At 47.3% G+C, this 22,707-nt stretch overlaps 1 protein-coding gene across 10 annotated transcripts in view; it reads right to left on the minus strand.

Moving 5' to 3' along the window:
* SENP6 (SUMO specific peptidase 6) overlaps nt 1–22,707 on the minus strand; it is a 914,216-nt gene that overhangs the window by 685,006 nt on the left and 206,503 nt on the right. For all 10 annotated transcript variants that reach the window (XM_069235653.1, XM_069235659.1, XM_069235655.1 and 7 more), the window contains one exon: nt 677–828. In XM_069235653.1, coding sequence (XP_069091754.1) covers nt 677–828 — 152 coding nt within the window. The remainder of the gene's footprint in view (nt 1–676; nt 829–22,707) is intronic.

Raw genomic sequence — 22,707 nt, forward strand, 5'->3', positions numbered from 1 at the left:
GGGAAAGGTAGAGGTTGCAAATCAGATGCTGGTCTGTGTACAGGTACTTCGCTAGGCACAGAGGACAGAATCGGAATGGAGTCAGTTCCATGAGGCTTCCACGTGGTCGGCCCGAATAGGCCCAAGTTGGGCGCGTGCGCCCCGAACGGCGAACAAAGTTGTTTTCCCAATGGTAGTGCTGTCGAAGGAAGAATATGAACCCGATCGATACAATACCGACGAAAAGAGAGTTTTACTAAGTTTTCCCAATCGAAATCTCGGAGCGAGAGGAAACGCATCTGAACCAGACGGCGGGAAGAAAACAATCTAACAATGGAGTCATTGCCCATGCGCAATGGAACCGAAGAGGAGGAGTCACTCAATCCTGTGATTCGAAAACACTTCTTCGAAGAAAAACAACTTGTAACACTCAGAGCCCAACACTAGATGGTGGACTAATGCACAGCATGTGTACCTGCAGCTACACATGCCTTCGAACATATATAAACACATGCATTAATCAGCTAAGCACATTTTCTAAATGTAATCTTGCAACTAAATAGAAGAGAGGACAGATTTCCATGAAATCGTTTTAATGCAAGCTCCAAAGTTACCTTAAGAACTAACAGTTGTACAGACTTAAAATGAGTAGCACATATATCACTATGAAGCAGGCCACAAAACCACTAAAACTTACATGTTTAGCCAAACGGCTTGGGCAGGTTTTCATTGCAGGAGAATGAAGCATATCAGCTGGGTAACGCTCGCTGCGACATTTTTGCTGGACTTTTCTCTTAATTTCAAAACCTGATTCAATATCAGGTTCCTCTTTGCTGTCCAACACATTTTCTATGAAAAAAGCACAATCAACTTAAATAAGGTTAACTTCAGCACACCAATGAAATCCAAATGTACAGATGAACATGCCTGTAACAACTTGAAAAAAAAGCTCAAATACTCATTAAACTCCTAGCCTTATGTTTCAGTTCCTCCAATCTCTTGGAACGTCTTCCACACTGCAGGAAGAGAACAGAAATGTATTTTCAAATTAGTGGTTAAAAAACACGAAAGAAAATTAGAAGCCTGCATTCATGTGCGGCCGGTCCAGTCTAAGGCCTGCTCCCACTCCCGTTAGAAAAGTTATTTTTCCCTGTACATCACTGTACACATGCATGAGCAGACAAACACACTGGATGGGTAGGTTGCTTTGTAGACAACAGGGTAAAGAAGCAGGGGTAAGAGTCACTAGCTGAAAAACATACTTGCTCCTATGTCCCATTTCTCTCAAGTTTCAACTAATAAATAGCTAGAAATATTTCTCACCATTGCTCGAATTCAACTGTGCATTTGATAGGAAATAATAATGCATACATACTATTTAGGACATGGTCCAAGAGGCTGCTTTGCAAATTTCTACCTGAAAAGTTCAATCTATGAAAAACTACGAACACTTGCTCTGTCCCAAACTGCATGTGCATAACTTTGCCCGAGGAAGGGATCCCTTAAAAGGAATTGCACTTTGAAACAATAACGGTAACCTTCAAACCAGAGACCTTTGAGGTCTGTTTTTATGGGTTACTGTGTCTAAAGCCAAGAAAATAATTCTGTCCGATTATCCAAAATCGTGCATGGACTGAGAACAGGTGACTCCTTTACACCAGCCTTTAAAAGCCACTAACAGAACTGAAAAAAGAGAGAGAGAGTTCTATCACATGATACATTAACTGGATTTGAGGTTTTAAGTAATTAAGTCCAAGCTGAAAAACCCCATTCTAAAAATGTAGGAACTGAAATAAACTGCAAACGCCCTCATAACATTAACGCATCCACTGATGCACATTATCTGTGATGCTTTTCAGTTTCCTTTTTTACTAAAATATGGTACTTCATCTGGAGTTTTCTTGAACCAAGCCATGGTCAGTTTCCCTAAGCTTCCCTCCCCCATCTTACTTTCCGTTAATCAGTGATTGGTTGATTTTTTTTTTTTATCCTTTTTGCTTTGTCTTTTTTTACTCCAAACCCTAACTGTGAAACTGATCGTGCACCGATTTCCCTAGTCTTAAATTTCCCTTTTTCCTCCTTACTAGATTTTCTTTGTAGAACTGGGAATTGCTGACCTAAAGAGGTATGCAAGATTCGTGATTCAAGAAAGGAGATTAGATCTTTTGGCACACCATTGTTGTAGTTTGGAAGGAGATATATACAATCATGTCTTCACAAAAATCATTCAAGTAAGGCAGTTTTCATGGCCCATTAGTGTAGAAGTTAAACGCCACGCTCAATCATTTGCACATCACTCCACAACTATACATGGAATGTTTTGTGTCTGGAGTCGTGAGTGAACACTGGAGAATGTTCAAGGCACACAGTGAATGAAAATATATGAAATTATTCTTAACTATTTTTTTTTTCCTTACAGAACACTTTAAAGTAACAAAATAAAGCATACCAAGTTGTCATCATCAATAAAAGAAAGTAAACGGTTTGCTTTCCTTCCTCTGTCCTAGTGCACAGGCTCCAAGAGGTTTAGGTCACATGCTACAGTTTTAACCAGTTATGGGGCTTTAGCAAGCAGTACCTTGGATTCGGAGAGTGCTGAGGCCCTATTCACAAAAGGAAGATGTACATAGGTAGATGCACTCAAATGTAAATTTAGTCTTATACCTTGTATTAGTACCTTTACTACATTTGGTTATTCATTTTACAGTGTAAATTTACTACAAAGTGTAGACTTGCATGTCCACTATCCTCCTGACAACGGAGAGGATCCAAATTTATGAGTGTGAAGTTATTACTATTAACTTTTTGTAGGAAGTTGGCTCTGTATGCACTATTTCAAAGTAAGGAATAGTATGCACAGAGTCCAAGGGTTCCCCCTTAGAGGTAAGATAGTGGCAAAAAGAGATAATACTAATGCTCTATTTTGTGGTAGTGTGGTCGAGCAGTAGGCTTATTAAAGGAGTAGTGTTAAGCATTTGTTGTACATACACACAGGCAATAAATGAAGTACACACACTCAGAAACAATTCCAGGCCAATAGGTTTTTGTTATAGAAAAATATATTTTCTTAGTTTATTTTAAGAACCACAGGTTCAAATTCTACATGTAATATCTCATTTGAAAGGTATTGCAGGTAAGTACTCTAGGAACTTTGAATAATCACGATAGCATATATACTTTTAACATAAAACACATTTAGCTGTTTTAAAAGTGGACACAGTGCAATTTTCACAGTTCCTGGGGAGGTAAAGTAATGTTAGTTCTTGCAGGTAAGTAAACCACCTACGGGGTTCAAATTGGGGTCCAAGGTAGCCCACCGTTGGGGGTTCAGAGCAACCCCAAAGTTACCACACCAGCAGCTCAAGGCCGGTGAGGTGCAGAGTTCAAAGTGCTGCCCAAAACGCATAGGCTTCAATGGAGAAGGGGGTGCCCGGGTTCCAGTCTGCCAGCAGGTAAGTACCTGCGTCTTCGGAGGGCAGACAAGGGGGGTTTTGTAGGGCACCTGGGGGGACACAAGTCCACACAAAAAGTTCACCCTCAGCAGCGCGGGGACGGCCGGGTGCAATGTGCAAACAAGCGTCGGGTTTCCAGTAGATTTCAATGGGAGACCAAGGGGTCTCTTCAGCGGTGCAGGCAGGCAAGGGGGGGCTCCTCAGGGTAGCCACCACCTGGGCAAGGGAGAGGGCCTCCTGGGGGTCACTCCTGCACTGGAGTTCCGATCCTTCAGGTCCTGGGGGCTGCGGGTGCAGGGTCTTTTCCAGGCAATGGGGTTTCAGAGTCAGGCAGTCGCGGTCAGGGGGAGCCTCGGGATTCCCTCTGCAGGCGTCGCTGTGGGGGCTCAGAGGGGACAACTTTGGTTACTCACAGTCTCGGAGTCGCCGGAGGGTCCTCCCTGAGGTGTTGGTTCTTCACCAGTCGAGTCGGGGTTGCCGGGTGCAGTGTTGCAAGTCTCACGCTTCTTGCGGGGATTGCAGGGGTCTTTAAATCTGCTCCTCTGGATACAAAGTTGCAGTCTTTGTTGAACAGGGCCGCTGTTCTCAGGAGTTTCTTGGTCTTTTGGAAGCAGGGCAGTCCTCTGAGGATTCAGAGGAACAGTTTTCTTCTGAAGGAGGGAGACAGGCCGGTAGGGCTGGGGCCAAAGCAGTTGGTGTCGTCTTCTTCTCTGCAGTGTTTTTCAGCTCAGCAGTCCTCTTCTTCTTTAAGTTGCAGGAATCTAAATTCTTGGGTTCAGGGAAGCCCTTAAATACTAAATTTAAGGGCGTGTTTAGGTCTGGGGGGTTAGTAGCCAATGGCTACTAGCCCCGAGGGTGGGTACACCCTTCTTTGTGCCTCCTCCCAAGGGGAGGGTGTCACATTCCTATCCCTATTGGGGGAATCCTCCATCTGCAAGATGGAGGATTTCTAAAAGTTAGAGTCACTTCAGCTCAAGACACCTTAGGGGCTGTCCTGACTGGCCAGTGACTCCTCCTTGTTTTTCTCATTAATTCCTCTGGCCTTGCCGCCAAAAGTGGGGCCGTGGCCGGAGGGGGCGGGCAACTCCACTAGCTGGAGTGCCCTGTGGTGCTGGAACAAAGGGGGTGAGCCTTTGAGGCTCACCGCCAGGTGTTACAGCTCCTGCCTGGGGGAGGTGATAGCATCTCCACCCAGTGCAGGCTTTGTTACTGGCCACAGAGTGACAAAGGCACTCTCCCCATGTGGCCAGCAACATGTCTCGAGTGTGGCAGGCTGCTAAAACCAGTCAGCCTACACGGGTAGTTGGTTAAGGTTTCAGGGGGCACCTCTAAGGTGCCCTCTGGGGTGTATGTTACAATGAAATGTACACTGGCATTTATTGTGCTGAGAAGTTTGATACCAAACTTCCCAGTTTTCAGTGTAGCCATTATGGTGCTATGGAGTTCGTGTTTGACAGACTCACAGACCATATACTCTTATGGCTACCCTGCACTTACAATGTCTAAGGTTTTGCTTAGACACTGTAGGGGCACAGTGCTCAAGCACTGGTGCCCTCACCTATGGTATAGTGCACCCTACCTTAGGGCTGTAAGGCCTGCTAGAGGGGTGACTTATCTATACTGCATAGGCAGTGTGAGGTTGGCATGGCACCCTGAGGGGAGTGCCATGTCGACTTACTCGTTTTGTCCTCACCAGCACACACACGCTGGCAAGCAGTGTGTCCGTGCTGAGTGAGGGGTCCCCAGGGTGGCATAAGATATGCTGCAGCCCTTAGAGACCTTCCCTGGCATCAGGGCCCTTGGTACTAGTTACAAGGGATTTACCTGGATGCCAGGGTGTGCCAATTGTGGAAACAAAAGTACAGGTTAGGGAAAGAACACTGGTGCTGGGGCCTGGTTAGCAGGCCTCAGCACACTTTCAAATCAAAACTTATCAGCAAAGGCAAAAAGTCATGGGGTAACCATGCCAAGGAGGCATTTCCTTACAGTGTTGTTTGGCCAACTTGTTTATGGGATAGAATATGGTATAAGATACATTCCACTGCACGCACTGCAAGCCTCACACAGACCCTATATTTTTTTTATAATAGACTTTTCTATACTCCTGTACGCCTTTACAAACTCAAACTTGCACAAAATGACAATTGTTGGCGCTGCCACACTCCGCAGGGTACTGACTTTCACATGTTTTTTTCCTGTCCATCCCTATCTACTTTTTGGTCCTCAATATGGTCTTGCATTTCAGCAGTAGCTCAGATCTCCTTACCAATGTCATATGAATTACTGTTTTTGGGTGGCATACACGATATCTCTTGGAAAATTGGAGGACCTTTTGCTTTCTATTGCAATCTCTATTATTACTTCTAACTGGAAATTTTACTCTCAGACAGTGGTGGAATTCTGTAAGTTATCATCATAGACTTGACAGCTACAAGCTCGATTCAACAGGAACTTTCTTCAAATGACATCAGCTATGGTTGCCATTAAGTAACTATCTCTCAAGCACTGCAAAGGAAATTGATTTTTCTCCTCCTTTTTAAAAAATGGCAATATATTTACTGTTTTTCGTCTTATATATACTTATTTCATCTTACATTTGCTGTAACTAATGTCTATTACCTCTCTCCACATGGCTATCACTTGATTCCCTTTTCTATCCCTATAGCTCTTCTCCCTCATCCTCGCTCTTTCTTCTCTCTTTATTCAAACTTGGAGTCTCTGATACTATGTTGCTGTATATGCCTAATTCATGTACATGTTTAATATGCACTTATAAGTACAATATTCCTTATGCATATATATTCACAACTGCATATCTCTGTCCTGGCAATGTTAAGTTAATGTTGTTGTACTTGACTCAATAAAACACGTCTTTAAAAAAAAAAAAAAAAGCAACATGAATTAGAGCTTAGCTACTCCCTGAAACACAAAGTTATCTTTATTCTTGGCGGGTTGTTTGTGCGCCCTGTAGGGGATAACACCTTCACCAAAAACCTCTTCCAGGTATCTTGGTATAATATTGCACTATTGCCATCGTTTGATATTTTTATTTTCCGAATACTGTTAGGATGTGGATTACAGGAGGCAATTTGCCCTGACTGCTCTCCCTTTGCTGAATATGAGGTGATGATGCATTATGTAGAAAGCTGGTAGGATGGCACTGTGAATTAAACGTCAGAACTAAAATATGCAATGACCTGCAGGCCACGAGTCCAAATCTTGGCAACACTGACAACAATACATATTTCCACTTTGTCAATTCATTACCATTCAACTAAGTAAAACTCCATTCCACACAGTTTTGCAGTGCTGTGGATTAAAGTGCTATATAAAAAGATAGCTATTTTTGTAGACTGACGGTGCACTACTAACGTGTAGTGAGGTGAAAGACAGCAACATCCCCTTATTCGGACCATCGGGGGCTGTCTGCAGGCGCCTATGTTTGAGTTTCACAGGGGCAGGAAGGTTGTATTCAGAGCGACCCGGAGAAGCCACCAGCAACTCTGGCAGCTCCTCACTTTATTCTGGCTGGGACAGGCCCGCCTCATTGGTGTTAGAGGTAAACATGTCATAACTGTAAATGCTCATCTCCCACTCACTCCTCCACCTCTGCACGTAGCAATCTTCGCCCCTGACAGCCAGTGGCATTATCACTTCCAAACAGGCGGTACAAGATGTCTTGGAGACATGGGGGAGACCATGGACACTACGTCAGTGTATGGTGAAGTACTTACTTATCATACCTACCAAACGCATTCAGCAGGTTTGTAGGAAGTTGGCTCTGTATGTGCTATTTCAAAGTAAGGAATAGCATGCACAGAGTCCAAGGGTTCCCCTTAGAGGTAAAATAGTGGTAAAAATAGATAATACTAATGCTCTATTTTGTGGTAGTGTGGTCGAGCAGTAGGCTTATCCAAGGAGTAGTGTTAAGCATTTGTTGTACATACACATAGACAATAAATGAGGTACACACACTCAGAGACAAATCCAGCCAATAGGTTTTGTATAGAAAAATATCTTTTCTTAGTTTATTTTAAGAACCACAGGTTCAAATTTAACATGTAATATCTTGTTTGAAAGGTATTGCAGGTAAGTACATTAGGAACTTTGAATCATTTCAATTGCATGTATACTTTTCAAGTTATTCACAAATAGCTACTTTAAAAGTGGACACTTAGTGCAATTTTCACCGTTCCTGGGGGAGGTAAGTTTTTGTTAGTTTTACCAGGTAAGTAAGACACTTACAGGGTTCAGTTCTTGGTCCAAGGTAGCCCACCGTTGGGGGTTCAGAGCAACCCCAAAGTTACCACACCAGCAGCTCAGGGCCGGTCAGGTGCAGAGTCCAAAGTGGTGCCCAAAACGCATAGACTAGAATGGAGAGAAGGGGGTGCCCCGGTTCCGGTCTGCTTGCAGGTAAGTACCCGCGTCTTCGGAGGGCAGACCAGGGGGGTTTTGTAGGGCACCGGGGGGGACACAAGCCCACACAGAAATTTCACCCTCAGCAGCGCGGGGGCGGCCGGGTGCAGTGTAGAAACAAGCGTCGGGTTCGCAATGTTAGTCAATGAGAGATCAAGGGATCTCTTCAGCGCTGCAGGCAGGCAAGGGGGGGCTTCCTCGGGGAAACCTCCACTTGGGCAAGGGAGAGGGACTCCTGGGGGTCACTTCTCCAGTGAAAGTCCGGTCCTTCAGGTCCTGGGGGCTGCGGGTGCAGGGTCTTTTCCAGGCGTCGGGACTTAGGTTTCAGAGAGTCGCGGTCAGGGGAAGCCTCGGGATTCCCTCTGCAGGCGGCGCTGTGGGGGCTCAGGGGGGACAGGTTTTGGTACTCACAGTCGGAGAGTAGTCCGGGGGTCCTCCCTGAGGTGTTGGTTCTCCACCAGCCGAGTCGGGGTCGCCGGGTGCAGTGTTGCAAGTCTCACGCTTCTTGCGGGGAGTTGCAGGGTTCTTTAAAGCTGCTTCTTGAAACAAAGTTGCAGTCTTTTTGGAGCAGGTCCGCTGTCCTCGGGAGTTTCTTGTCGTCGTCGAAGTAGGGCAGTCCTCAGAGGATTCAGAGGTCGCTGGTCCCTTTGGAAGGCGTCGCTGGAGCAGAGTTCTTTGGAAGGCAGGAGACAGGCCGGTGAGTTTCTGGAGCCAAGGCAGTTGTTGTCTTCTGGTCTTCCTCTGCAGGGGTTTTTAGCTGGGCAGTCCTTCTTCTTGTTGTTGCAGGAATCTAATTTTCTAGGGTTCAGGGTAGCCCTTAAATACTAAATTTAAGGGCGTGTTTAGGTCTGGGGGGTTAGTAGCCAATGGCTACTAGCCCTGAGGGTGGGTACACCCTCTTTGTGCCTCCTCCCAAGGGGAGGGGGTCACAATCCTAACCCTATTGGGGGAATCCTCCATCTGCAAGATGGAGGATTTCTAAAAGTTAGTCACCTCAGCTCAGGACACCTTAGGGGCTGTCCCGACTGGCCAGTGACTCCTCCTTGTTGCTTTCCTTGTTCCCTCCAGCCTTGCCGCCAAAAGTGGGGGCCGTGGCCGGAGGGGGCGGGCAACTCCACTAAGCTGGAGTGCCCTGCTGGGCTGTGACAAAGGGGTGAGCCTTTGAGGCTCACCGCCAGGTGTTACAGCTCCTGCCTGGGGGAGGTGTTAGCATCTCCACCCAGTGCAGGCTTTGTTACTGGCCTCAGAGTGACAAAGGCACTCTCCCCATGGGGCCAGCAACATGTCTCTAGTGTGGCAGGCTGCTGGAACTAGTCAGCCTACACAGACAGTCGGTTAAGTTTCAGGGGGCACCACTAAGGTGCCCTCTGGGGTGTATTTTGCAATAAAATGTACACTGGCATCAGTGTGCATTTATTGTGCTGAGAAGTTTGATACCAAACTTCCCAGTTTTCAGTGTAGCCATTATGGTGCTGTGGAGTTCGTGTTTGACAAACTCCCAGACCATATACTCTTATGGCTACCCTGCACTTACAATGTCTAAGGTTTTGTTTAGACACTGTAGGGGTACCATGCTCATGCACTGGTACCCTCACCTATGGTATAGTGCACCCTGCCTTAGGGCTGTAAGGCCTGCTAGAGGGGTGACTGACCTATACTTGCATAGGCAGTGAGAGGCTGGCATGGCACCCTGAGGGGAGTGCCATGTCGACTTACTCATTTTGTTCTCACTAGCACACACAGGCTTGTAAGCAGTGTGTCTGTGCTGAGTGAGGGGTCTCTAGGGTGGCATAATACATGCTGCAGCCCTTAGAGACCTTCCCTGGCATCAGGGCCCTTGGTACCAGAGGTACCAGTTACAAGGGACTTATCTGGATGCCAGGGTGTGCCAATTGTGGAAACAATGGTACATTTTAGGTGAAAGAACACTGGTGCTGGGGCCTGGTTAGCAGGGTCCCAGCACACTTCTCAGTCAAGACAGCATCAGTATCAGGCAAAAAGTGGGGGGTAACTGCAACAGGGAGCCATTTCTTTACACAAGCCCCCCCCAGCCTACAGGCCAGGAGACTCAGCCAAAGCTGGGAGAGTCTTCCTAGTCTGTCAGGCGAGGAAGAGTAGAGGAAATAGGCTGGTTTGTTGCAGGGCCTACTCTGCCTTACATCCTCCTGTTCAGGTCATTCCCTCTGGGGAACTGACCTACTTCCACAGTGATAGGACCTAGTCTGAACTGCCTCTTGTCTGTTCTTTTTATGTCTTCACCTATTCTCTCTATTTTGGGTTTAGAGGTATCCACCTCTGCTAATCTTATCTTAGCCAGGGTCACCCCTAGCTTACCCAAAGAGGTTACCCAGAGCTGGAGTAACCCCACCATGACCAACAGGGTCAGGGGGCCTAACTTGCTATTTGGCATGGGGTCTGACCACCATGCCAAGGATAGTGCAGCCATAAAGGCTAACACCCAGCAGAGGCCACTGACAGCTGTCAGTGCCCAGAACCACACCTTTAGCTCTTCACCTACAAGGGAAGGGGCTAAGTTACAGGCTTCTTTGGGTTCAGGGTGCCTGTCTGCTGTATTAGAGTGGGGGGTTACCACATCTTGTAGTAAACACCCTTCTTCCACTCTTTCTTCTGTTAGCTGAGGAGCCACCCACTCAGACTTAACAGTTGCCTGACTAGCCAGGACTTCTTGTGGGTCAGGTTGGACTTTATCAGAGCCACTTTTGGAGTTCTCCTCTACTGGAGCAGAATCTCCTTGGCTTGCTGGAACCTTGGCTAAAGGTTGTCCACCTTTCCTACTCTGTTTCCTTTTCTTTTTCTTCTGGGGCCTACTGGCATTTACTGCAGAGGCAAGCACTCCAGAATCCTTGGGAGAGGACTGGCCCTGGACCAGTTCTTCTCTTAGGCTCTGACTAACCTCAGGGTAGTCATTTCCAAGGAGACAATCAAGGGGGAGGTCTGTACTGACTACCACCCTTCTCCAGCTAAAAGTTCCACCCACTTCTATGGGCACAAGAGCCACAGGCCTATTAGTGACCCTGTCTGGGCTAACTCTTACTCTGGCCATCTCACCTGGGATGTACTGGTTTGAGAGCACCAGCCTGTCATGCACAATAGTGTGACTGGCACAAGTGTCTCTCAGGGCAGTGGCTGGGATTCCATTCACCTGTAGGTGGTGGAAGTGTCTACTTCCCTCTGGAATCTCCAACTCACCTGTTGGGCCCTTTTTCCAGTTGAAGGCTATGAAGACCTCCTCATCTGAGGAGTCATCCCCAATGGCTATACTGGTCACCCCTGGGATTTTGCTAGGGGGTTTGTTTTTGGGACAAGAAGTGTCCTTGGTGTGGTGCCCTGTCTGTTTACAGTTATGGCACCATGCCTTAGTGGCATCCCAGCTCTTACCCTGGTACCCACCTTTGTTTTGGGTTGTGTCTCTGGGCCCACCCACCTGGTCTGGTTTTTGGGGGCCTACAGGGGACTCTTTTTCTTTGTTTCTAGTGTCACCCACTTTCTCCTGGGGAGGCTTTGTAACCCCTTTCTTTTGGTCACCCCCAGTGGAAGTTTTGGTTACCCTAGTCTTGACCCAGTGGTCTGCCTTCTTTCCCAATTCTTGGGGAGAAATTGGACCTAGGTCTACCAGATACTGATGCAACTTTTCATTGAAGCAGTTACTTAAAATGTGTTCTTTCATAAACAAATTATAAAGCCCAACATAGTCATACACTTCATTTCCAGTTACCCAACCATCCAGTGTTTTCACTGAGTAGTCAACATAATCAACCCAGGTCTGGCTCGAGGATTTTTGAGCCCCCCTGAATCTAATTCTATACTCCTCAGTGGAGAATCCAAAGCCCTCAATCAGGGTACCCTTCATGAGGTCATAAGATTCTGCATCTTTTCCAGAGAGTGTGAGGAGTCTATCCCTACACTTTCCTGTGAACATTTCCCAAAGGAGAGCACCCCAGTGAGATTTGTTCACTTTTCTGGTTACACAAGCCCTCTCAAAAGCTGTGAACCATTTGGTGATGTCATCACCATCTTCATATTTTGTTACAATCCCTTTGGGGATTTTCAACATGTCAGGAGAATCTCTGACCCTATTTATGTTGCTGCCACCATTGATGGGTCCTAGGCCCATCTCTTTTCTTTCCCTTTCTATGGCTAGGATCTGTCTTTCCAAAGCCAATCTTTTGGCCATCCTGGCTAACTGGATGTCCTCTTCACTGGAGTTATCCTCAGTGATTTCAGAGTTGTTGGTCCCTCCTGTGAGGGAACCTGCATCTCTGACTATTATTTGTGGAGTCAGGGCTTGAGAAGCCCTGCTCTCCCTAAGTAGGACTGGAGGGGGGGAATTTCCCTCCAAGTCACTATCTTCATCCTGAGTTGCCATCCTCAGAGGGGTTGGCCTTTTCAAACTCTGCCATAAGCTCCTGGAGCTGTACTTTGGTAGGTTTGGGGCCTATTGCTATTTTCTTTAGTTTACAGAGTGACCTTAGCTCTCTCATCTGTAGATGGAGGTAATGTGTGGTGTCGAGTTCCACCACAGTCACATATGTGCTAGACATTTTGCTTCTAAAAGTTGGAATACTTTTTAAGAATCTAAAACTGGTTCTAGAATCTAATTCAAACTTTTACAAACTTTTAAACTCTAAAAGAAATGCTAAACAGGATCTAACACAAGGCCCTAGCAGGTCTTTTAAGAATTTAGAAAACTTTTCAAATTGCAAAAATCAATTTCTAATGACAATTTTGGAATTTGTCGTGTGATCAGGTATTGGCTGAGTAGTCCAGCAAATGCAAAGTCTTGTACCCCACCGCTGATCCACCAATGTAGGAAGTTGGCTCTGTATGTGCTATTTCAAAGTAAGGAATAGCATGCACAGAGTCCAAGGGTTCCCCTTAGAGGTAAAATAGTGGTAAAAATAGATAATACTAATGCTCTATTTTGTGGTAGTGTGGTCGAGCAGTAGGCTTATCCAAGGAGTAGTGTTAAGCATTTGTTGTACATACACATAGACAATAAATGAGGTACACACACTCAGAGACAAATCCAGCCAATAGGTTTTGTATAGAAAAATATCTTTTCTTAGTTTATTTTAAGAACCACAGGTTCAAATTTAACATGTAATATCTTGTTTGAAAGGTATTGCAGGTAAGTACATTAGGAACTTTGAATCATTTCAATTGCATGTATACTTTTCAAGTTATTCACAAATAGCTACTTTAAAAGTGGACACTTAGTGCAATTTTCACCGTTCCTGGGGGAGGTAAGTTTTTGTTAGTTTTACCAGGTAAGTAAGACACTTACAGGGTTCAGTTCTTGGTCCAAGGTAGCCCACCGTTGGGGGTTCAGAGCAACCCCAAAGTTACCACACCAGCAGCTCAGGGCCGGTCAGGTGCAGAGTCCAAAGTGGTGCCCAAAACGCATAGACTAGAATGGAGAGAAGGGGGTGCCCCGGTTCCGGTCTGCTTGCAGGTAAGTACCCGCGTCTTCGGAGGGCAGACCAGGGGGGTTTTGTAGGGCACCGGGGGGGACACAAGCCCACACAGAAATTTCACCCTCAGCAGCGCGGGGGCGGCCGGGTGCAGTGTAGAAACAAGCGTCGGGTTCGCAATGTTAGTCAATGAGAGATCAAGGGATCTCTTCAGCGCTGCAGGCAGGCAAGGGGGGGCTTCCTCGGGGAAACCTCCACTTGGGCAAGGGAGAGGGACTCCTGGGGGTCACTTCTCCAGTGAAAGTCCGGTCCTTCAGGTCCTGGGGGCTGCGGGTGCAGGGTCTTTTCCAGGCGTCGGGACTTAGGTTTCAGAGAGTCGCGGTCAGGGGAAGCCTCGGGATTCCCTCTGCAGGCGGCGCTGTGGGGGCTCAGGGGGGACAGGTTTTGGTACTCACAGTCGGAGAGTAGTCCGGGGGTCCTCCCTGAGGTGTTGGTTCTCCACCAGCCGAGTCGGGGTCGCCGGGTGCAGTGTTGCAAGTCTCACGCTTCTTGCGGGGAGTTGCAGGGTTCTTTAAAGCTGCTTCTTGAAACAAAGTTGCAGTCTTTTTGGAGCAGGTCCGCTGTCCTCGGGAGTTTCTTGTCGTCGTCGAAGTAGGGCAGTCCTCAGAGGATTCAGAGGTCGCTGGTCCCTTTGGAAGGCGTCGCTGGAGCAGAGTTCTTTGGAAGGCAGGAGACAGGCCGGTGAGTTTCTGGAGCCAAGGCAGTTGTTGTCTTCTGGTCTTCCTCTGCAGGGGTTTTCAGCTGGGCAGTCCTTCTTCTTGTTGTTGCAGGAATCTAATTTTCTAGGGTTCAGGGTAGCCCTTAAATACTAAATTTAAGGGCGTGTTTAGGTCTGGGGGGTTAGTAGCCAATGGCTACTAGCCCTGAGGGTGGGTACACCCTCTTTGTGCCTCCTCCCAAGGGGAGGGGGTCACAATCCTAACCCTATTGGGGGAATCCTCCATCTGCAAGATGGAGGATTTCTAAAAGTTAGAGTCACCTCAGCTCAGGACACCTTAGGGGCTGTCCTGACTGGCCAGTGACTCCTCCTTGTTGCTTTCTTTGTTCCCTCCAGCCTTGCCGCCAAAAGTGGGGGCCGTGGCCGGAGGGGGCGGGCAACTCCACTAAGCTGGAGTGCCCTGCTGGGCTGTGACAAAGGGGTGAGCCTTTGAGGCTCACCGCCAGGTGTTACAGCTCCTGCCTGGGGGAGGTGTTAGCATCTCCACCCAGTGCAGGCTTTGTTACTGGCCTCAGAGTGACAAAGGCACTCTCCCCATGGGGCCAGCAACATGTCTCTAGTGTGGCAGGCTGCTGGAACTAGTCAGCCTACACAGACAGTCGGTTAAGTTTCAGGGGGCACCTCTAAGGTGCCCTCTGGGGTGTATTTTGCAATAAAATGTACACTGGCATCAGTGTGCATTTATTGTGCTGAGAAGTTTGATACCAAACTTCCCAGTTTTCAGTGTAGCCATTATGGTGCTGTGGAGTTCGTGTTTGACAAACTCCCAGACCATATACTCTTATGGCTACCCTGCACTTACAATGTCTAAGGTTTTGTTTAGACACTGTAGGGGTACCATGCTCATGCACTGGTACCCTCACCTATGGTATAGTGCACCCTGCCTTAGGGCTGTAAGGCCTGCTAGAGGGGTGACTGACCTATACTTGCATAGGCAGTGAGAGGCTGGCATGGCACCCTGAGGGGAGTGCCATGTCGACTTACTCATTTTGTTCTCACTAGCACACACAGGCTTGTAAGCAGTGTGTCTGTGCTGAGTGAGGGGTCTCTAGGGTGGCATAATACATGCTGCAGCCCTTAGAGACCTTCCCTGGCATCAGGGCCCTTGGTACCAGAGGTACCAGTTACAAGGGACTTATCTGGATGCCAGGGTGTGCCAATTGTGGAAACAATGGTACATTTTAGGTGAAAGAACACTGGTGCTGGGGCCTGGTTAGCAGGGTCCCAGCACACTTCTCAGTCAAGACAGCATCAGTATCAGGCAAAAAGTGGGGGGTAACTGCAACAGGGAGCCATTTCTTTACAAGGTTCTAAACATGTTTTTAAATCAGCATCCTTTTGCACATTGAACTTGCAAATCTAACCTTTAAGTGTAACTACAAGTAGAGGACTTCAGAGGGCCAAAGTGCATCTGGAAGAGAGAGCATATTCTCCGATTTCAGTGGTCACACAGTTAATCTTTATGGAAAATGTACCAGCGAAGAACATGTGCGAGAGAGACAGTCCCTGAAACATGAGTAATCAACTTGAAAAGATGTGTCCAGACGTTTTAGAGAGTATAATAAGTGACTCACACACATTCTGCCAGTCCGAAGCATATTTTGTTAAACTGGCATCATTTTGCACACTGGACGTGTAAAAGCAAACTTTCAATTGATACTGCAAGTAGTCGAGTGTGTGATGTTGGTAGAACACCCACAACTTGTCCCACGAGTCATGCAGCAGATAAACATAAATTAGAATGCCTTTTACATTTGAAAAGGCCGGAGCACCAACTTTGTACTGAATACAGTGGGAAGGTGCAGTGTAGTGACGATAGAAAAAGAAGGAGAGAGATGAGAAGGGAGGAGAAAAGGACAAGAAGAAAGTAGAGATTGAGAAGACATAAGGCAAAACAAAAAGAGGAGGGTAAGAGGTGAGAAATAAAGGTAAAGAAGGAATCGGCAGGTAAGGGAAAGAGATAAAAGTAAGGATTCAGTTGAGAATTGAGAGAAAAAGCAAGGACAGAACTCTAGAGACAAATGAAAATGTTTGACAGAAAACGGTTGGAAAGGTATAAGATAGAAAGAGAGGCAAGGCATATGAAGATGGAAGAGGAAGAGTCAAGGGGAAGAGGGAGATAAGGGAGACAGGAAAAGGTGAGGAGTGTGGGGAGGAGAGAGATGAGAAGGAAAAGGAGTTTGATTGGAAGCAAAAGGTAAAGAGAAAGGAGAGAGAAAATGAGAGGTGGAAGAGGCCAGAGACGGGAGAGAGACTGAAGGAGGTCGGAAAAGTAATAGAAAAGCAGAGAGGGGAGGCAAGAAAAAGAGAATGGTGGAAGGAGGGAGGGACAGGATGGAGGAAGAAGATTGTAGGAAGAGAAGGAACGTGAATACAGTGAAATGGGATAACAGACCATTGGGGGGTGCGGGGGAGAGAGTAGAGGTAGGATGGCAGGAAGACAGTGTAGAGAAAGGTGAGCACAAATGGAGAGAAGGATTAAATGGTATAGGATGGTGAAGAGAGGACTGATGTTGAAGTGCATCGTTCATGGATTCTGGGAGGAGCGGATAAATCTGGAGATAGTCCACTAGTGGAATTTCATTCACCATAGGGATAAAATAGTAGAAGAAACACTACTATTGGACTGCCAGCAACAGCTTGGGCTACTCTGTGTTCATGGTACCAGCTGCTCTAAGCTGCCTCTCTTCTGAACCCTTGAACGTGGCTCTTAACAGATACCGATGGAGCAGGAAAGCTCCCAATTTCGGTTTATGAATGCACTGCTGGCCTTGTGCCCATGGGATCTAAGTCAATGCACCCTGCAGCGGTTATTTGCCACTATTTATCATTGGTCAAATGTTCCGGGTTACTGAAGCCCACTTGAGGCCCTTCTGACCATTGCATTTCAGAAATCAACAATTTCAAAATAGTCTTGTAACACAAAAAACAAATGCCTTTTGTTCCACTCATGATTAAGTGTCACTCAAATTGTCACATATAAGGCTTTGAAATGTCACACATATATCACTTGAAATATGGAAATGTCGTACATAAGCCAACTGAAAACTTGGCGTCTATGTGTAGGACAACAGTTCCACTTAAACTAATATAATTTTGTACTGTAGTGGGTAAATGAAGAGGATGGACCTCAACAGGTGAGCCCTGCCCACTGTGAGAAGATAAAATTGTCCCGAGCAAGTTACTAATGATCTTTGAAGGGGAAAACAACCACATGCTGTACGGAGCGTCTATTTGCGGGTCCCCGGCTGTCTTGTGAAATCAGTGGCTATCCTGCCATCTGGCGACCACATTTTTGCTGAGAAACCTACCTTAAGCCGCGGCAGAGAACTGCACGGGGTAATCTGGCCAGATAAGGGAACGGAAGAATCCTCCCGCCATGCTGCAGCACTTCGACCATTCCGTAGCAGCCAAGATGAAGCGCCATTGAGCCGGTTGGGGCTCCCTGCTGGAAATCCTTGGACTTCTCAGGATGGAGTGTGATTGCTGGGGGTCATAGAGAAGGGAGAAATAACCCTTGATGTGTGCTGTAGGCAGTGCCGCCTTCTGCGTCCCAGAGGCCTGGAGAGGCTTATATTTCTTTAGTGAGTATGCAACCTTTCCCCTGTTAAGGACCTGGTTGGAATCAGACCCCCTTACGGAGCTCACCCTGCAGCAAAAGTTGGGAGGACTGAGATGCTAAACTGTGAATTACACTACCACCCTGCCCCGCTGACCACAATTCGCATCCATCTTAAATGTTACCGAATGTTTGTATATTCCCCGTTCCAGCGCAAGGACCCCGCTGAGGGACACTAATTTATCAGACAGGAGGAAGACATCCCAGTCTGGGGCAATGAGGGGGAACAGTTGATTTGTAGTCTTCAGTAAAGGGAGTTTTACTGTACTTCTATATACAAAGCGTGCGCCCGCAGCATATAGTCCTCATTTACACAGCCATTTTAAAGTGATCAGAGTAGACCACGTGCAGACCTGGGGATTGGTTGACCTCACACACACGCTCACCAGTAGTGAGTGGAAATTGCCACTGTCACACATTGTTTACCCATAACAGCTGTTGTCGTCTTTATCAGTACACAATATATTTCAGGAATCAGGGCTTCATTCTATGACAAGCGAAAACATCAGTTCCCCTTTACAGTGGGCAATACTAAAGCATCTATCTCCCAGACTACACTGCTTCAATATAACGTCAACAAACATAGTTCAGCTCAGACCGTGTGAACTCAGATTGCCTTATGCCCTCTTGTTCCCTGCTGGGCTGAGCGTCTAGGCTGAGGTAAAAACACTTTTCTTCAGTAACCCTGCAGAGTCATAGGACTGGATAGATGGTGATGATGCTGGTGTCTATCATCCGTTTATCAAAATCCACTGTCCCGTGTGCGCAGGAGAAGGGGAGGCCTTCGCCCTTTCTTCCAGCAGACTGCAACAGAGAAAGAACAGGCATTGGCTGGAGAAGGGGTACTGAGCAGCCCAACGAAGAACCCTGCATATGCATGTTAATAGAGACAAATCCAGCTTGGGAGCAGAGACTTTCACTTAGAGATGCAAGTGGAGGTGGACTAAATTAACCCCTGGTACTACTCAAGATATCATTTGAAACTGGTTGCACACTGCACATCGCACACTGCACATCACCCACTGCTCACTGTGGCAGAATATTTACCTGCTCCTTCAGGGCCTGGATGGGATAACCTTTTTGACTATTCTGTTTCACTGAGGGAGACCAGAGTGGCTGGGGATCATATAACTTATCAGCCCTTACCTCCCGCCCCGCCCCACAACTCTCCTCATAGCGCTTTCTAGTCAGGCCTGCTTGTGGGCTGCGCCAGGAGCACAGAGAAGGTTAGTTACATTTTCAGTCTGGACGATATGACTTGTTATGGTTTACTGCCTGGGAACATAACCGGTGATATATTAAGTTTACAAAGTTGCAAGCATGGTTTGTTACCATTTATCTCTCCAGGAGAGGGGATGCATTTGATAGCACCGGCGTGGGCATGGTGGGGGGAGGAATGAATGAAGTGAGACTTGCAGAGCGCAGCTGCTGCTTCATAAGAAGCACCCTGGCGCTGACAAGACCCTGGGAATAAGAGTCTACAGTTGAGCCTTAAACAGACTTTCACTGGGAGCACTGCCTAGATGCAGTGGTAAAGAATTACAAATACTGGGGGTTAGGCAAGAAAAATATTTTCCACCATATTTGACTTTCCATACTTTAGGAACGTAAAGCAGATTGTGGTTTGCTGAACGCAGTGCTCTAGCGGAGATGTATTTTGTTAGCCTATTCTGGATGTACAATGGGCCAGTCTGATGGAATGCTGTGTGGGAGATCAGGAGTTTTTTTATTTAATTCTAGACTCAATTGGCAGCCAGTGTAGTTGCTTTAAACATAATCTGTAGAATGCCTTTTAGGGTTGTTAAGCACAAGCTGGGCTGCAGCATTCTGAACACGCTGAATCCCACATTAGCAGTTCTTGAGAAGCTCCCAAATAAAGGAGATTAGCGTAGTCTAATCTGGAGGTAATCACAGCATGTACCAGGTGACCAGAGGGATTATTTTAAAAACTTTTTCAGTGATTTTAGAAGCCTAGACCATGTAGCAGCCATATCATTAACTTGAGGTTTGAAAGCGAATGCTGTATCGAACAGCACCCTTGGATTCCTGGCGACTGTTGAGGGAGTTGGAGCTTGCCTCAACCTGGAAGGCCATAGTCTTATGGCATCGACTGGAGAGGAAGTACCAAAATCCAAAATTTCATATTTTTCAGAGCTGCATATGCCCTCATTATACCACATCTTACATTATTGATGACAGTGCAGAGAAGTGGCCAGGTCAAATTATTATATTAACTTTGAACGAACCTGGGCTTAATTCCCCCTTTAAACGTTATAATGCATTTGCCTCCATTAAGCAGTGTTGGGCACAGACCTCTTTCCTTCAGGGAACTCACCTCACGAAGGCAGCAGCATTGCAGACATTGGATTAGACGCATTGTAAAGAAATGGCTCCCTGTTGCAGTTACCCCCCACTTTTTGCCTGATACTGACTTGACTGAGAAGTGTGCTGGGACCCTGCTAACCAGGCCCCAGCACCAGTGTTCTTTCACCTAAAATGTACCATTGTCTCCACAATTGGCACAACCCTGGCACCCAGGTAAGTCCCTTGTAACTGGTACCCCTGGTACCAAGGGCCCTGATGCCAGGGAAGGTCTCTAAGGGCTGCAGCATGTCTTATGCCACCCTAGGGACCCCTCACTCAGCACAGACACACTGCTTGCCAGCTTGTGTGTGCTGGTGGGGAGAAAATGACTAAGTCGACATGGCACTCCCCTCAGGGTGCCATGCCAACCTCCCACTGCCTGTGGCATAGCTACGTCACCCCTCTAGTAGGCCTTACAGCCCTAAGGCAGGGTGCACTATACCACAGGTGACGGCATATGTGCATGAGCACTATGCCCCTACAGTGTCTAAGCAAAACCTTAGACATTGTAAGTGCAGGGTAGCCATAAGAGTATATGGGCTGGGAGTCTGTCAAAAACGAACTCCACAGCTCCATAATGGCTACACTGAATACTGGGAAGTTTAGTATCAAACTTCTCAGAATAATAAACCCACACTGATGCCAGTGTTGGATTTATTTAAAAGAATGCACACAGAGGGCCTCTTAGAGATGCCCCCTGTATTTTACCCAATTGTTCAGTGCAGGACTGACTGGTCTGTGCCAGCCTGCTGCTGAGAGACGAGTTCCTGACCTCAAGCGGTGAGAGCCTTTGTGCCCTCTGAGGACAGAAACAAAGCCTGCTCTGGGTGGAGGTGCTTCACACCTCCCCCCTGCAGGAACTGTAACACCTAGCAGTGAGCTTCAAAGGCTCAAGCTTCGTGTTACAATGCCCCAGGGCACTCCAGCTAGTGGAGATGCCCGCCCCCTAGACACAGCCCCCACTTTTGGCGGCAAGTCCAGGAGAGATAATGAGAAAAACAAGGAGGAGTCACTGGCCAGTCAGGACAGCCCCTAAGGTGTCCTGAGCTGAGGTGACTCAGACTTTTAGAAATCCTCCATCTTGTAGAAGGAGGATTCCCCCAATAGGGATAGGAATGTGACCCCCTCCCCTTGGGAGGAGGCACAAAGAGGGTGTACCCACCCTCAGGGCTAGTAGCCATTGGCTACTAACCCCCCAGACCTAAACACGCCCTTAAATTTAGTATTTAAGGGCTCCCCTGAACCTAAGAATTTAGATTCCTGAAACTACAAGAAGAAGAGGACTGCTGAGCTGAAAAACCCCTGCAGAGGAAGAACAGAAGACACCAACTGCTTTGGCCCCAGACTTACCGGCCTGTCTCCTGCCTTCCAAAGAAACCTGCTCCAGCGACGCTTTCCAAGGGACCAGCGACCTCTGAATCCTCCGAGGACTGCCCTGCTTCACGAAAGACAAGAAACTCCCGAGGACAGCGGCACTGCTCCAAAAGAACTGCAACTTTGTTTCAAGGAGCAGATTTAAAGACCCCTGCAACTCCCCGCAAGAAGCGTGAGACTAGCAACACTGCACCCGGCGACCCCGACTCGACTGGTGGAGAACCAACACCTCAGGGAGGACCCTCCGGCGACTCCAAGACTGTGAGTAACCAAAGATGTCCCCCCTGAGCCCCCACAGCGACGCCTGCAGAGGGAATCCCGAGGCTCCCCTTGACCGCGACTGCCTGACTATGAAATCCCGACGGCTTGAAAAGACCCTGCACCCGCAGCCCCCAGCACCTGAAGGAACGGAACTCCTGTGCAGGAGTGACCCCCAGGAGGCCCTCTCCCTTGCCCAGGTGGTGGCTACCCCGAGGAGCCCCCCCCTTGCCTGCCTGCACTGCTGAAGAGACCCCTTGGTCTCTCATTGAAAACCATTGAAAACCCGACGCGTGTTTGCACACTGCACCCGGCCGCCCCCGCGCTGCTGAGGGTGTACTTTTTGTGCTGACTTGTGTCCCCCCCGGTGCCCTACAAAACCCCCATGGTCTGCCCTCCGAAGACGCGGGTACTTACCTGCTGGCAGACCGGAACCGGGGCACCCCCTTCTCTCCATTGAAGCCTATGTGTTTTGGGCACCTCTTTGACCTCTGCACCTGACCGGCCCTGAGCTGCTGGTGTGGTAACTTTGGGGTTGCTCTGAACCCCCAACGGTGGGCTACCTTGGACCAAAAACTGAAACCTGTAAGTGACTTACTTACCTGTGAAAACTAACAATACTTTACCTCCCCCAGGAACTGTGAAAATTGCAGTGTCCACTTTTAAAACAGCTAAATGTGTTTTATGTAAAAAGTATAAATGCTAGTGTAATTGTTTAAAGTTCCTAAAGTACTTACCTGCAATACCTTTCAAATGAGATATTACATGTAGAATTTGAACCTGTGGTTCTTAAAATAAACTAAGAAAATATATTTTTCTATAACAAAACCTATTGGCCTGGAATTGTCTCTGAGTGTGTGTTCCTCATTTATTGCCTGTGTGTATGTACAACAAATGCTTAACACTACTTCTTTGATAAGCCTACTGCTCGACCACACTACCACAAAATAGAGCATTAGTATTATCTCTTTTTGCCACTATCTTACCTCTAAGGGGAACCCTTGGACTCTGTGCATACTATTCCTTACTTTGAAA

This window comes from Pleurodeles waltl, chromosome 5 (genome assembly GCF_031143425.1).
Source record: "Pleurodeles waltl isolate 20211129_DDA chromosome 5, aPleWal1.hap1.20221129, whole genome shotgun sequence".
NCBI classification, from domain to species: domain Eukaryota; kingdom Metazoa; phylum Chordata; class Amphibia; order Caudata; family Salamandridae; genus Pleurodeles; species Pleurodeles waltl.